Below are 16,276 nucleotides of genomic sequence, written 5' to 3' on the forward strand. Positions count from 1 at the left end.
TTACAGAGAGAGTGGAGAAGACAAGAGATTTCGGTTCGGGTTTTGAGAAAGAGAGACGAGATTTCATCAGTTACAGAGAGATGAAATCATGAAATATAATTCCATGTATCAAATATATATTTTTCATTTCCGACGGAATTGATCTGTAGGAAATCCGTGAGTACTGAAAAAAATGGAATTTATTTTTTTGGTTTGGCGGTCTAAATTCCCGCTAAATTGAAAACCCTTGGTTCCGTCGGAAATTCGTGGCATTTTTCCTACGAAATTCTGACGAACATAGAATATATGAAGAATATTATTTGCATGCATTTCTATTGGGCAATCAGAGTGTGGGGACAATGTTATCTTTAATCTGGGGGAAATTCGTGGATATATTTCCCACGCATTTCCGACGGATTTATAAAATATGTCGAAAATAAATTTTAAGTTAAATCTGTCAGAATTCCGTGGATAATTTCCTACAACATTCCGACGGATTCAGGGTAATTTTGGGGTTTAGAATTTTAAATTTAGTGATATGATAAAGATATTTCTAATTTACGTGTTTACTTCAAACAAAATGTTAACTCAATAAAAATAAACATTATAAAGAAATTTTTTTTTCACAACACCAACTTATACAATTTTTATACTAAACCCTATACCTTATATTATATACACTTAAACTAACACTTCCACATTCTCCATAAACTTAAACTTAAACTACCAAATGATTATTTTTTCAATTCAAAAGACATTGTACCAATATATATACTTTAGACAATGTTTGACAAGGGTTTCCATGAAATTATTTATTAATCTTATATTCTAAACATAAATTCTAGTGTTTCGTCGGAAATCCGTCAGAACAATTTCGACAAAATTCTGACGATATTTAAGGTCGGAAACTTATTTAAAATGCGATAAACGTGTTAAATAGAATAGTTCGTCGGAAATCCGTAGGACGTGCCCCACGGATTTCCGACGGATCTAGACTTGCTATATTGTGGAACATATTTTACAAGTCTGTCGGGATTCCGTAGGACGTTTCCCACGGATTTCTGACGGATATATAACATTTAATTTATAGAAATCGTCGGAAATCCGTAGGAAATTTACTACAAAATTCCGACGGAGCTAGACTTGCTATATTATCGGTCATATTTTACAAATCCGTCGGAATTTCGTAGGAAGTTTCTTACGGATTTCCGACGAATATATAATAATATTTAATTTTAAAATCATAATTTATAAAAAAAATATCACAATTAGATATATGTTTTTTTTTATCATAAAGTACAGGTTATATATAATATATATTACTGGTCCAAAATATATAATATTACATTGTAAATTACATGGACTACTATGTCTCTGAATCCGATGATGAGTAATCTGATCTTGATGAATCACAATCTTCCCCAAATTCATCAATTTCTTCCTCTGACTCCTCAAATACCCGATCATCCACATCTACAGTGAAATCTACGACAATATCAACTTCAAGTGAATGCTCAACCGAACTTAAACCTACAGAGCCTTGTTGGAGCGGTTCATGTTCAGAAATCCCATGTACCCGACCTCTAGGGTTTATTGATGTCACTGTAATCCATGGATCTTGCTTATTTTTTATTCGAGGATAGGAAATATAGCATACCTACACCATGTCATTTAAAGTTAATTAATTTATATTATTTTATATAAATGTTAAATTCTAACAAATAATAGTAAACAAATAAAATGAACCTGGTCTGCTTGGGAAGCAAGTATAAATGGATCATATTTATGGAGTCGTCTTCTGCTATGTATTGATGTAACACCAAATTGGTCATGACGCACACCGTGTCCAACGACTGGATTGTACCAATCGCATAAAAATGCAACGCATCTCAGGCCGAGCATTCCCGAATATTTAACATCCAAAATCTCTCTTAGGACACCATAATATACAAAATCACCAGATTGAGTAGATACACCATAATCTGAAGTTGATCTGCTCCTACCATCCTGAAAAATCTTAAAAGCGTAGCCTCGTGTGCTATACATTACGTGTGATTGTACGGAAGATAGTGGAAAACATACTAATTCATCTAACCACGTTGGAAATGATCGACCATTAGCTTTCTCTATCGTAACCTGCAAGACAGAGTTGCATATAATTTAATAAAATTATTAAGTTGATAATAAAAATCAATGTTATTAAAAACTTACATAATTTCTCAACCAACGTGAGAATTCTTCCTGTTTTAGTTCGATCAACTCATCCTCAGTTTTGTCTGGATATGCAAAACGTTGATACGCCATATAAATCCTGGCAGAATACGCCATATAAAAAAACTAAGAAATATATACAACTAAAAACTCAATTATAAGCAACAACTCGGTCTAATATAATAGATACCTCTCATATTCTTGAACTTCTTCGAAGTTTGTGAGAATATACATTTGCAAATGATCTCACTCCTGTGTTGAAAGCCTTCGTTTCTTACCTTTTCCACTGAGTCGTCCAATTTGTAAGAAAATATTGGGAACGATGACCGGATAAAAAGGTAGTTCACCGCCATCATCATGTCGAGTTGGTCTACGACTCTTTGTTTTGACCTCTTTTGTAAAGTAATACTCAGCAAAATTTGAAGTTTCTTCATTAATGCTTTGTGCTACAATAGAACCCTCCACTCTGCTCAAATTTTTAACTTTTTTTTTAAATGAAACATATACCGTTCAAAGGGATACATCCAACGGTATTGAACAGGTCCCCCAAGTTCTGCTTCTCGAGGGAGATGAATTGGTAGATGTTCCATAACATCAAAAAATGAAGGAGGAAATATTTTCTCTAAATTGCAAAGTATTACAGGTATATTGCTCGCAAGATTCTGGATACCATCCGATGTCAAAGATCGTGTGCATATATCTCGAAAAAAGCCACCAATCCCTACAAAGTATTAAAAAGTAATTAGATCTTAGAAAAATTAGTGTATATATATATATATATAAATAAAATAATAAATTTAATATAATTAGTATACCTGCAATTGCTTCATGGACATTACGTGGTAGAAGACCCGCAAATGCAAATGGAAGGAGGCGCTGCATCACAACATGACAATCATGACTTTTCATTCCAGAAAACTTCTTTTCTCCATGATCAACGCTACGAAGGTTAGATGCATATCCATATGGGAATTTAACATTATCGGCGATCCAGTTAAAAAACTCAGCCTTTGAAGGTTCATCTAACCGAAAAACAGGGACTGGAGGCTTTCCGCTTGATGAAACATGTAGTGCCTTACGAGAACAAATGCTTGGCAAGTCCAATCTAGACTTCAGATTATCCTTTGTTTTCCCTTGGACATTCAGAATGGTGTTCATTATGTTGTCAAAAAAGTTCTTCTCAATATGCATGACATCTAGGTTATGCCTCAACAAATGATCCTTCCAATAAGGCAAATCCCAGAAAATACTTCTTTTGTGCCAATTGTGGTTGATACCACAACCATCAACAGGTTGATGCCCGTTACCACCACACTCTATGGTGGTCTCTACACCGAAATCTCTGAACTGAGTTAACAAACCTTCTCCATCTACCTCAGGAGGTTGATCATTTAATACTCGACGGTTTTTACTAAACAATGTGGTGCTCCGACGATAAGGATGATCTTTTGGTAGAAATCGCCTATGACAATCAAACCAACAAGTTTTTCTTTCGTGTTTCAATTGGAACGCATCTGTGTTATCTTGACAATATGGGCAAGATAATCTTCCGTGTGTTGTCCAACCAGATAACATGCCATATGCTGGAAAATCGCTAATGGTCCACATCAGTACTGACCGCATGGTAAAATTCTGCTGACAAGAAACATCAAATGCTTCAACACCATGTTTCCATAACATTTGTAACTCATAAATCAGTGGCTGCAAAAACACATCAAATGCTCTCTTTGGATGCTCTGGTCCAGGAACGAGAATGGTAAGGAACAAAAACTCTCGTTTCATGCATAGAGATGGTGGCAAATTATAAGGTGTTACAATTACTGGCCACAACGAATACTGTCTTCCATGCTTTCTAAACGGGTTGAAACCATCCGTACATAATCCAAGATATATGTTCCTTGCCTCATACGCAAAAGTGGGATAAATGGATTGAAAATGTTTCCATGCTTTTGCATCTGAGGGATGAGCAATTTCTCCATCCGAGGTGTGCTCTGCATGCCATCTCATTGCACTTGCCGTACGCTCTGATTGATATAACCTCTTCAGTCTCTCTGTTAACGGTAAGTACCACATTCGTTTTTGTGGGACTCGCACTCTTCCCCATGTATCCTTATACCGAGGCTTGCGACAAAAATAACATGTTGAACGGTCTACAGTCTCTCTCCAATATAGCATACAGTTATCGATGCACACATCTATCATCTGATACGGCAATCCAAGACCACGAACAAGTTTCTCTATTTCATAATATGATGCTGGTGCAAGATTATTTTCCGGTAAAATGTCTTTCACAAAATCAGCTATTGCATCCACACATTCCTCGCTCAAATTAAAATCCGTCTTTATACCCATCATCCTAGTTGCAGCTGATAAAGGGGAATGTCCATCTCTACAACCAGCATACAACGGATTTTTAGCAGCGTCCAACATATCAAAGAACCTCCGAGCTTCTAAATTAGGTTCTTCTCCTCTATTTGCATACTCCGTAGTTGATGGTATAATTTCACGAAATGCATCATTCACCATCTGAACGTGACCAACGTTTCTCATTTCAACATGACCTACATCTTCTACTTCTATTGCAGGTTCTTCTAAACTATCTCTGATATATTGTTCACTAGTATTAGCATAATTAACCATTGAATCATTTTCTCCATGATAGTACCAAACTTTGTAACCCGGTACAAACCCATTACAATACAGGTGTGACCATACTTCGTCTATTATGACTGATCTACGATTCTGACAATTAGTACATGGACAATATATTTTACCAGATTTTTTGGCTTTTTTTTGCATACTCGCAAATGCCATGAATTGTTGTATCCCTTGTTTATATTCTTCCGTAATAAGACCCGTACCTGGAATTTGATAAGGCTTATCCATCTATGATCGAAAATAATTATAAGAAACTGAAGAAGACATTATAGATAGATTTTTTATCTGTGTTCAAAAACACATGCACTTGAGCAATTAAATACCCGCTTCCGCAACTGTTCTGCGACTAGGACCAAATTGGTCAAACAAATTGATTTAATATCAATTTTTAATCAATTAAAATTATTAAATTTTTAACTGTTAACCAAGCCTTTGAGCATTTGAGAAAGCTCACTTGATGATTTTTCGAGCAAGTGTGAATATTTATAGATCACTTTAGTTATCTTTCTCCTTTTTGCCAGCCGATGTGAGATAAATGTAACATAGTTGTCAGAAATCCGTCGGAATTCCATCAGAATTGGTCCGACGATATTTGTCGTCGGAAAGTCCTCGGAAACTTCCGACCGAACTCTTACGGAGAATGACGGACATGAATATCCATCTAAAATTCGTCACATTTTTGTCGGAATTTTTACTGATGGAATTTGTCCTCGAAAAGTTGTCGGAAATTTCCGACGAATTACCTACGAATTATATTCCGTCGGAAATATCCGACGGATTTCCGACGCATATCATTTTCGTCAAAACCTCGTCATAAATCCGTCGATAATTTCCGACGGAATATTACCGTGGGAAATTCCGTCGGAAATGACCTTGTTTTCTTGTAGTGTGGTCGGTGTGGGAATCTCTATGCGACCAGATGAAAGAAGGAGGCCTCGGTTTCAGAACCCTTGAGGATTTCAATATTGCCTTATTAGCTAAAAAGCTTTGGCGACTCCTTTGGTATCCCGATTCCCTTCTTAGTAGGATTTTAAAGGGGAGGTACTACAAATATTGCAGTCCACTTGAAGTCTGTGTCTCTAATCGGCCTTCATACGGATGGCGCAGCATACTAGCAGCAAAACATCTCCTTGCCTCGGGGATCAGGAAGACTATTGGATCTGGTTTTGATACTTATGTCTGGGCAGATCCTTGGATCCCAGATACACCAGCCCGACCACCTAGAGGACTTCTGGCGGACCGTGATCCGCTTATGTATGTCAACTCGCTTATTGTCTTCGAGACCAAGGACTGGAAACTAGATCATCTTCAAGAGCTTTTTCCTCTTGAGGAAATCACCCCCATACTAAGATTACGTCCGAGTCGTTCTTACTCGAGAGACGGTTATAGTTGGACTCACACTAAGTCTGGGAACTATACTGTCAAATCAGGATATTGGATTGCGAGATCCTTATCTCGTCTGTCTGGTGACCCCCCTGTTCAGGGACCGGGTATTTCGGTACTCAAGGCACATGCATGGAAATAAAAAACCACACGAAAGATCAAACATTTTGTGTGGCAATGCGTAGACGGTAGCGTGGCGACTTGCCAACGACTATTCTCTCGGCATATTGGCAGAGATAAAGGGTGCCCGAGATGTGGAGCTGAGGAAGAAACAATAAATCACGTAATATTTGAATGCCCACCATCGAAGCAAGTGTGGGCCTTATCGCCTATCCCCTCAGCTTCAGACATTTTCCCTCTATCCTCCATTTATGGTAACCTTGATTACCTATTTTGGAGAGCAAGTGAGGCAGGTTTTAGTGAGGATCTCCTACGAATCTTTCCTTGGATCATCTGGTTTCTGTGGAAAGCTAGAAACAGGAAGGTGTTCGAAAATGTGGATAAACCTCCTCCTGACATCTTAGATCATGCAAGAGCAGAAGAAGAAGCATGGAGGAAAGCGAACTCAGAGGAACATGGAGAAGTTGGCCAGGATCAGGAAGAAGCCTTGTCTACCACTCCTCCCATGGACGAGACTTGTTGTTATGTCGATGTTTCATGGCTGGTGTCAGCTCCCCTTAGCGGCCTTGGATGGATCGTCATTTCGGGTTGAACCATTTCTCTGATTTGGGCTATGAAATGCGTGCTCTCCTCTCATGTGACTTGTGAATCCTTCTACACGGATTGCCTTGATTTGATTGCTATGACTTCGCATCCTTCAGACTGGCCCTCATTTGCAGCCGAATTAGAGGACTTCAAGGCTTTATCATCATGCTTCAACTCCTTCAGCTTAAAGTATATCCCACGATCTGGTAATGTCTGTGCTGATACGTTGGCCAAAACTGCTAGGGCACGAGGTGTAAAGTTCTCCCAGATAAGCGTCGCGGCCCCTGCCTGGCTACCCTTAGCGGATAGTCAATCACCGCAACCGTAATTTGTATGGTGTTTGTTGAAAAAAAAAAAGACCACTGTTATCTCATGCATTCTCATCACATAGTAACAATGTAACATCGAGCTCAGTTTTGTTTCTTCCTTTGGTTACTCAACTTCTTATTCTTCTAGTTTTTTTTTTTTTTTCAAATGTTCATCTTCTTTTATTCCGTCATATTCCTCCTCTTCGTCTTCCATCTTTCAGTTCTTAATATATGTATTCGTTTTCTTATTATTCATCTAGTTTATATTTTTATTAAATTCTATTAATGGTAGTACAAAAATTATTGTGAAATTAGGAAAGAAAGTATTAATTTTTTAGGCTAATTTTGTTTTCAATTACTTTCCAATTATTGATTTTCTACGTGCAGAGTCTAGTAGTTCGCTTCTAAAATTAGTTCAAGATAATATATTTGGATACACTTATGTTCGTTCCTAAGAAAGATGTTGCTATTTTTTGAAATGGGTTATTAATATAACTTTTTCTTTAACATAGCCGCTTTTACCCAATCAAATTGATTTAATCTTCTAAGTAAATAATTCTAGATATTTGTTTTTATTGAAAAATATACTGCAAGTCTGCACAGTTAAATGTGATCAGTCCATGATTTCATAATTCTTACATCAATACCATGCAATTTATTTTGGGATATAAATAATGCATTCTGTTATTCAAATGTACCATGATATGATCCAATATACATAATACAAATGGTTGTTGGGAAAAATGAAATACTTTTGAAACACTCTAATTATTTTTTAACATCTTTGTATTCTCCTTCATCGTTACACTTAGTAAAGATGGTCTTGGGCTGGATTGAAAGTAAGCAGGTGCAATAAACTTAGATCCTTAACAGCAACTTTTGCGTTTTTCAAAATTGATTTTCTTGGATCTTCCTCCATCCAAGTCTCTTTTATCATTCCACCTTGCTGCAAAACACACAACAACGTCAAAATTCTAAGACATTACAAATCACAAATAATCTAAGTCCAAGAACTCGAAGAAGATAGATAGGACAGCACCTTACCTTGAGATTTGAGAAGATACTCTGTTGATAAGCCACTACCAGACTACCACTTCCAGTCATGGAAAGCTTAGGCGCTTTAGCAGGATCATATGTTTTTTTTTTGTCTATTACGGCTTGGTGGCTGAGTGGCTCTCTGAACAATGGTAATGCATGAGGATTGTGTTTACTGGTTCTGGTTGGTAATCTTCTACAGATCTCTTCCTTAGTGCATGTGCAATACAGACGCATGCACCTCTTTCAATTCGCCTGAGTTGGATCGTAAAGAATGTGAGTTCCTCCTTGGCTTTTGTGTCTAGATGTTGCAAAAATTTAGTATACGTACAATAGAAACCTTAGTGTGAAGTCGAAATTAGATTTTAGAGGAAGAAAATACTGTTTATATTATTATTGTTGTTTATCTGATTCAACCTCGAGTGCCAAGCGCATTGCACCCTGAAGCAAGAGATATTCTGACTTTTTTAAACAATCTCGAGCAAGTCTGCCATTGTACTGTCTTATTAAAGAGACCCTCGAACACCTTTAGAGTTTCTTTCAACTGACCCAAGTCTCAGACCTGATCAAAAGAAAATATTCAGTTTCTACTATTGACAAACTGGTCAAAAACAGGATAATGATTTTACCTTTACAGAGCCATCAAAACTTCTTATCACCAGAATTCTCTCATGCTAGAGAATTTAACAGAAGCTATAGATATCATCAGTTTGGGCTTTCCCAATGTATAGATCGGGTCAGCATTCACATCCCAGCGTGTGACTCCAAATCTGGATTAGATAACAACAAAGATCTAAGAAAAATTCACGTAGGAAAAAGAAAACTATGACCATTCCTGAACGCATATTACAGTCATCAGTGTGGATTTTCCCAAATAGACAATAACAATCAGACCAATCAAACAAACCCGGTTCATATAGAAAACACAAGCATAACAAACTAACACAAGCACAAAATCAATAACTAATTCATATGCGAAAAACCCTAAACTTTACCTTTCGACATTGTGCCAAAAGAAACAACCAGCTACTCAGATAACCTAAACCCAAATAAGCAGCACCTAACAAAAATAATAATCACCGTTAGATACAAAAAAAATAAGGAAAAAGAAGGGCATACCATATCGATCTATATTTAGATAAGCAAAACGCAAGCAAATCCAAAAGAATCAAATAAAGAAGAAGAGAATAACGAAAACAGGGATCTATTTTAAGATCGCTCAGACCACCAACAAAGCAGAAAGTCAACAGATCAATGGAATCCAAAAAAAACAACACACAAGTTCACAAACATGATACATACATCTCGTAGAGCAGAAAAGATACATACACCAAGCAAACAGTCGACCTTCTAGCAAAGAATATCAACAAAGTGCACAACGATCTAAAATTAATCAGATCAGTACCAACACAAAAGTCGATCATTAGATCAAGAAAAATACAAAAAATAAATTGTTTATATACTAAATCAGAACAAAGAAAAAAAAGAACCAGCTCTTAAATGTGACACATACAAAAGGATGCACATCACGGTTAAACTTCTCTAAATTAGAGTGACCAATACGTTCAAAAACCAAAATTAGTCAATCTTACAATAATTAAAAAGAATGAACGAATATATAAAGCAAGAAAAGACGAACAATAAGAGTATGTGAAGTTAGGGTATAATTTTTGTGACAAAAATCTAATGCGGCTATGATCTAATTCTAAAATTCAGGAAACCCATGATTTAGATATCTTGATCCGTAAACAATTTGATTGGTCGAAGATGGTTTAATAATTTGATATATTATAATTGATGTATTTAAAAAAAAAATAATTAATTTTTATAAAGAGCAAAAAGTAATTAACCACCATGATTATTTTTCAAATAGTGCCCCAATGGTAATGCTCTCTAAAAACTAATAGATAACCAAATAAAAAGAAACATTTCATCGAAATTGAAAGACAATATATACAAAAAAAAAAAAAAGTTGTCTTCGCAGACACTGCTGTTCCCAGCTCTAACCATTCATCAATCATTCCAGACTTCATATATATATTAATAGTCACAAACCAACAGAGAATAAACATACACTGCAAACGAAAAAAGAGATATATTAGTGCTTCAGCGTTCTCCTCACAAAGCATTAGAAGACGTCTGGATGGTACCGCCCCGGGATGGAACTGTTCTGCTGTGCTTGTTTCAGATGAAGCGTCAGAGCATAGTTGTTTACCTAATAACAGCAATCATATCGACAAAATTCAATCATCATCGACAAGTCGACAAACATATTCGGTACAACTTAGGAACAAGACACCAATACATACCTCTAGAGTCCTCAATTGCTCCTGGTATTGAGTAACTAGCTGCCTCAAATGCTGCAATTCCTGACTTTGGTCTTCAGATTCTTTCTGTCGCTTCTGTTGAGTCACCACAGCTCGTTTAAGTAGGCTGTTTTCCTGGAGAATGGCCTCTAATTGCTTCCTTAGCATCAAGTTTTCCTGCTAAAGAAAGCAAATTACTGTTATTAGATTAGATATCCATCTCCCACAACAACACTGATTACCATCGAAAGAAACAGAGAAAGAGACAGAGTCCAATCACAGATTGATCGATGAAACACCTGTTGGAGACTTTGCATTGCTTCAGCACTAGCACGAGCATTGATGGACTTCTCCAAAGCTTCCAATGCTCTCGAAGCACGGTCTTTGGCGTCCTTCATGTCAGAAGCATTCATCATTTCCCTAACAAACAGCTCAACCCACTCAGTGCCATTCAAGTTCAAGACATTTGGTTCTCCATTCGATAAAACTTCCTCCTTGGCTGATCCTGCAATGACAAAGACCCGTTTTCATAATCAGAACATGCAGATGGTGTCTGAAACTTATGTTTCAATACAATACACTCAAACTAATAAAGCTGATGATCACAAGCACCATGGAGAAATCTACATTCGTAAATATAAAGAAAACACAAACAAGTATTTTTTTTTTTACCCCAAAACTACCTTGCGGATGAGCTTCAACCTTTGCTTGGGTTAAAGTAGATTGGTTTGTAGCAGAGTCTGAATTCTTATTGGCAGATTCTAAACGAAGCTGATTCAAACATCTAATGGCTGATTCAAGATCATCTCCACATTCCTCGATTGCCCGCTCAAGAATCTAGTACTCACAAAAATGTCAACAATTAGTAGAAAAAGGATTATTTAGTTGGCAGAAATCACAATATTCATCTGATCGGAATCGAAATCGAAAAACAAGAAAAGTCCAATAAGAATATAAACAAAATCACAATTTTGCAAACCCGAATCTTACACGCAAAAAAAATCATGGGCGAAAAAGATAATCCAATAGAAAGCGTTTGCAAATCGAAAAATCACCTGCTTATCCATATCGGGGAAGATCGCGGCGAGGTGATCGAGAAGAAGCGAAGACGAAGGAGTAATCGGAGGAGAGAAACGAGCCGGAGAAGATGAAGAAAAGAAACGGATTTTCTTGGAGACGGGAGGAGAAGCGGCGGCCAAGTCCTCGAACAGAGATCTCTTACCGCAAACAATCGCAGACATGTTATCTGCTTCCCCCTTCTTCTTCCTTCAGATCTCACCTTTCCTTTTTATTTTCCTTGTAATTCCTCTGATTATCGGAAACCAAGTAAACCCTTGAGAAGAAGTCTTTTAGCGGATCTTACAGATCTTCGCATCTAAATTGGTAAATTGGATCTAACAACCATGTTTAGGGTTATAATGACGGGACTCGGAAACGGACTCGGGCTCGGAGTAAAATCGGACCCGTAAAATCGGTGATTGGTTTCTACTTTTTAAAAGATTACTTTTTGATCTAATACGCACATGTTATATGTTTTTCAAATCTATATTAATATATTAGTATTTGTAAAGTGATTTGAGCTATGGTTACCTTTGTATTGTTTTGATTAATGAAAATTAGATGATTTGATTGGTTGATAATGGTTATGATTTGATTGGTTGAATTAGTTGTTTTTAATCATTTAAACAATATTAAGTGGTTAAGACATAAAAAAAAAGGCCCATGATTTAGTCTATCGAATATCGTGGTCTAAAATCAAAATTTAGAAACAAAATCATTATAGATAAATTCCAATATATCATTTACACTGAATTAGATGAGCTGTATTGGTTATGTTCTTTATCCATTAGTTGAAGTTTCACGGATTCGTTGTTTTTATTTATTTATTTATAAAGTTTTGTTATAAGTCAATCTTTGGAAATATGTTTTATTTGTTAAATATTTTGCAAACATAAATATAACATATTTACCTTTGTTGTTATCTAGAACGGAAGCTTTACTTTTTTCTAGTTAATAACTACAGAATTTATGAAAAGATAATATCGTATATAAAATAATAATTATCTTTTATATTTTTCATAAAAAAACTAAATCGTAGATGATTTAGACGTATAAATATGAGTGTTTTAAAACAATCGTCTTATAATTTACAGTTTAGTTTCTCTATTAGGATTCTGTGGTTTTTTTTTCGTTCATAGCTTATTATTTGAATGCTAGGGTTTTTATAATAGCATTAGTTTTTTTGATTTTTTTAAAAAAGCTTCATGATGTTTGTCTACTTGCATACAAACCTAACCATATGTTCATCTAAGTACAGCTTTGATCATCCATCTAAAGTGATGATTACTTGAGAAGTTCTGTCTACTGCTTCCGGTATAGATTTAGCTTTCTTCAAATTAATAATAATATGTCCTTTACGTTTTTAACAATTCTAATATGTTTTTATCGTCCATAGGTTTTGATAACCAGACTTATGCTCGCAAGTTATCTTCTGTGTTGAATTCATATCGCCATATAGCGAGCCCGAACATGGATTAAAGAGAGATATCTGATTATTGTTATGTAACTCCATACATTTTCATCGATATCACAAAAAGGTTGTTATGCCTTCCCATAATATTAAAATTTTTCTAATACTTTTTAGTAATTGTTTTGTATTTAGGTTATCCATGCAAGTTACTTATGGATACTGATATCTACGCTTGGACCTTGCAGACTTATAATCCTATAATCGAAGGTTCGTAGTGCTATATCCTAATCTTATAATTTGGTACCTTTTCTATATATTAATCTGTGAAAGTATTAATATTTTATTTGTTTTATGTAGATCTTGATTCAGCATATTATATAACTATTCTTGATCAGAAGTCAAAGGAGGTATTTCTGCCCTTCCTGTAATTTAATTTTGTTAATGATGTATATTAATTTTTTTATGCGTGTTACATTTGGTCTGATGTTCGTTTTGTAATTTTAGGTTCTGATCATCTTAGTTCGAGCGACCATGCTCATAAGACCTTTATTTGGGATTTTGAGAGGAAGGCTTGGATTATAAATAAAGAAAAATGGTTTCAGTGGTTCGTTTTTTACTTTGGATGCCATTTTTTCGTTTTTTTTTTTAATTTTTTTTCTTATTATAACAATGTTTTAATTTCATATGTTTATCTATGCAGAAGATCATGACTCTGATGATACTGAGATGTTATCTGGCTGTGGTACTGATGATGATTATGGTTTTGAAGATTACATTGGGTCTGATGCTGAGTCGCAAGATGATACCAATGATGTGAATCAAACAGATGAATACGATTTCTGAAGAAGATTTTTTTGACGACGGTGAATCTTTAGGATCTGATGGTTCAAGTGATCACTCGGAAGGTGATAGCGGTAACGATGAAGATGATGACGATGATGATTCGACTGATGATGATGACGATGACGATGAAGATTTTAAGTTGGATGATGAGACTGAGAGTGACGATGATAGTGAAGATCACCAAAATGTCAAACCAAATGATATACTCATCAAAAAGAATATTAGTGTTCTGTACACCAGAATTCAGTGTGTACTTATACAGTGTCTCTTGGTTCAATGTGTTTTGTAGGGTGTGTGTCCCGTTTGAGACCTTCCTGAGATAGTTGTACTATCTTTGTTAAGGTTTTACAGACGTGGGTGTATAGACTAATTTCAAAACGTTCTTCTCTGGATTTCATATTATCAGATGAACAGGTATTTATTATATGATGGGAAAAATATTATAAATTTGTGTTGATGTCTAATTGATTTTTGGATTCACAGGGTGTAAAAATTCAGGCCACTGTTAGAGATGGTGAGATCGATGTTGCAAGGTCTCACATCGATGTTGGTAGTTGGATTATTATCAGTCGTTTTGCTATTATCCAGTGTAAGGATAGTTGTAGACCGACTTCTCATAGCTACAAAATATTGTTCCTAGCATCAACTACCATTGACAAGACTTCACGTAGATGTGAAAACGATTATTTTGACTTTGTAGATTTTCAAAGAATATTAGATAGTGCCCATGATGATGACTATTTAGTTGGTGTGTTTATTTTCAGTTTAGATATTGAATTTCATTATTATTATATTGCTCATGTTAATATTAATTAATTTTTGTTATTTATGAAGATTTGATAGGTCGGGTCTTAAATGTAAGTCGATCTGGGACTTGGTGTGGTTTACTCTTGGGAGAGCATCCGTTCTTTCGTATGGCAGTCTATGTAAGGATGTAGATGATTCCAAAAAATGGGGTGCATATTCAACCGTAACCTTTTGTTTGAGGGATAAACGGCATTGTTTCTTGAACGTTTTGAAACTATATATTGTCATTTTGTGTTTTATCTAGCTGATTATGCGTGACATGTTTTAATTTAGTGGTGTTGATCTGAGTTGTGAGTTATCCTGTGATATGGCTAAAGACTTCTACGCATCTTGGAGTCGTTGTGACCAGGATATCACTGTGTGTGCTTAGGTGGGCGGTCATTGATTATTTTGGAGGTATTTTTGGTGTAATAATTTATAGTCTTTATGCTTTCTGTTTATTGCATTGATTCTATATGTATGTTTATAAACGTAGGCAAGATCACTATCCACTTCTCCTACTAGGTTCGAGCTCAATCCCCGTATCCCAGAGATAGATGAGTTTTTGGAACAGTGAGATTTTTTTTTTCCCTATGATATTATTTGATTCTTAGGTTATTCTTTTGTGGCTGCATTTAAATATTTTTACTAACCTGTGGTCTCTCTCTCTCTCTCTCTCTCTCTCTCTCTCTCTCTCTCTTTTGGTGAAACTGTAGATATCCGCGTAAAATACCATGTACGCGTGGTAATATGGGACGTCTGCATTAAATAGTGTTATGATACATCTTATTCAGATATGCATATACATACATATATATATTATTTATCATGTATACAAATTAGAATTTTAATTATTTTTAGGGTTTATATTCTTTATTCTTTAGACGTTTGTATTTTTATCAATAAAAGATATTATTTAAGGGGTTTTTGCTAAAAATAACATAAAACTTGACTTTGAATACAAAAGTAGACCCCTGAAAAATAACCCTAATTTTATCCTCATTCTAAAACGGTGCTGCTCTCCTTTGCCACTAACCATTGCCGCCTCTCGCTGTTAACCTCCACTGGATCTTGCGAATCTTCTTGTCAAGGTAAGATGTGGCTGTTTCTTCTCGCCTTGATATCTTTGTTGTTCGATTCATGAATTTCGCACCATCTGATGAAGATGCAGGCAATGTAGGAGAAGATGAAGATATAGAAGGAGAAAACGGAGGATCTGCTGAAGGAGAAGGACGAGATCTTGATGAAGAAGGAAGAGGAACTCGAGACGAGGGATGTAGAGTAGGAGAAGCTTAACGCAGAGCTGAAAAAAACACTGCAGAAGATGAAGGAATTCAAGCCTCATATGGTACGATTTCTAGATCTACCTCTGGTTTTCCATTTTTTTATAGCAAATTACTGATAATGAAGATCCGGATTTTGGGTATGCTTCTGACTTTGAGCGAATACCACTTTGTTTATGCTGATAGAGGAGGAGCAAAAAGAACAAGCTTCTATGAAGAAGTAATCTGCTGGCGAACTTCGTGTTCACAAAGGTATATATATTCCATTTACTCTTTATTTCCTCTCTCTCTTTTTCCTCATTTTTTCAC

General features: G+C 35.7%; 3 protein-coding genes across 4 annotated transcripts; 1 reads left to right on the top strand and 2 right to left on the bottom strand.

The window, feature by feature from the left end:
• Positions 1–1,345: 1,345 nt before the first annotated feature.
• On the bottom strand, positions 1,346–4,830 carry LOC112087314. The gene is made up of 3 exons (XM_024157335.1): positions 3,006–4,830; positions 2,861–2,911; positions 1,346–1,464 (listed from the first exon to the last, which is right to left on the bottom strand). The coding sequence occupies exons 1-3, from the start codon at positions 4,828–4,830 to the stop codon at positions 1,346–1,348; spliced, it is 1,995 nt and encodes a 664-aa protein (XP_024013103.1).
• A 937-nt stretch (positions 4,831–5,767) lies between these two features.
• On the top strand, positions 5,768–6,943 carry LOC112087315. Its single transcript, XM_024157336.1, has 2 exons — positions 5,768–6,360; positions 6,697–6,943. Exons 1-2 carry the CDS (start codon positions 5,768–5,770, stop codon positions 6,941–6,943), a joined length of 840 nt encoding a protein of 279 aa, XP_024013104.1.
• A 3,295-nt stretch (positions 6,944–10,238) lies between these two features.
• On the bottom strand, positions 10,239–12,060 carry LOC18020423. 2 transcript variants are annotated; one of them, XM_006402987.2, is made up of 5 exons: positions 11,641–12,060; positions 11,269–11,422; positions 10,885–11,090; positions 10,589–10,762; positions 10,239–10,494 (listed from the first exon to the last, which is right to left on the bottom strand). In XM_006402987.2, the coding sequence occupies exons 1-5, from the start codon at positions 11,824–11,826 to the stop codon at positions 10,408–10,410; spliced, it is 807 nt and encodes a 268-aa protein (XP_006403050.1). In that variant the 5' UTR covers positions 11,827–12,060; the 3' UTR covers positions 10,239–10,407. The 2 variants fall into 2 exon arrangements, with proteins under 2 accessions (XP_006403050.1, XP_006403051.1); XM_006402988.2 differs by having other exon boundaries at positions 10,589–10,765.
• Between the last annotated feature and the right edge of the window lie 4,216 nt (positions 12,061–16,276).

Source organism: Eutrema salsugineum, unplaced genomic scaffold (assembly GCF_000478725.1).
Source record: "Eutrema salsugineum unplaced genomic scaffold, Eutsalg1_0 scaffold_18, whole genome shotgun sequence".
In the NCBI taxonomy this organism is placed as follows: domain Eukaryota; kingdom Viridiplantae; phylum Streptophyta; class Magnoliopsida; order Brassicales; family Brassicaceae; genus Eutrema; species Eutrema salsugineum.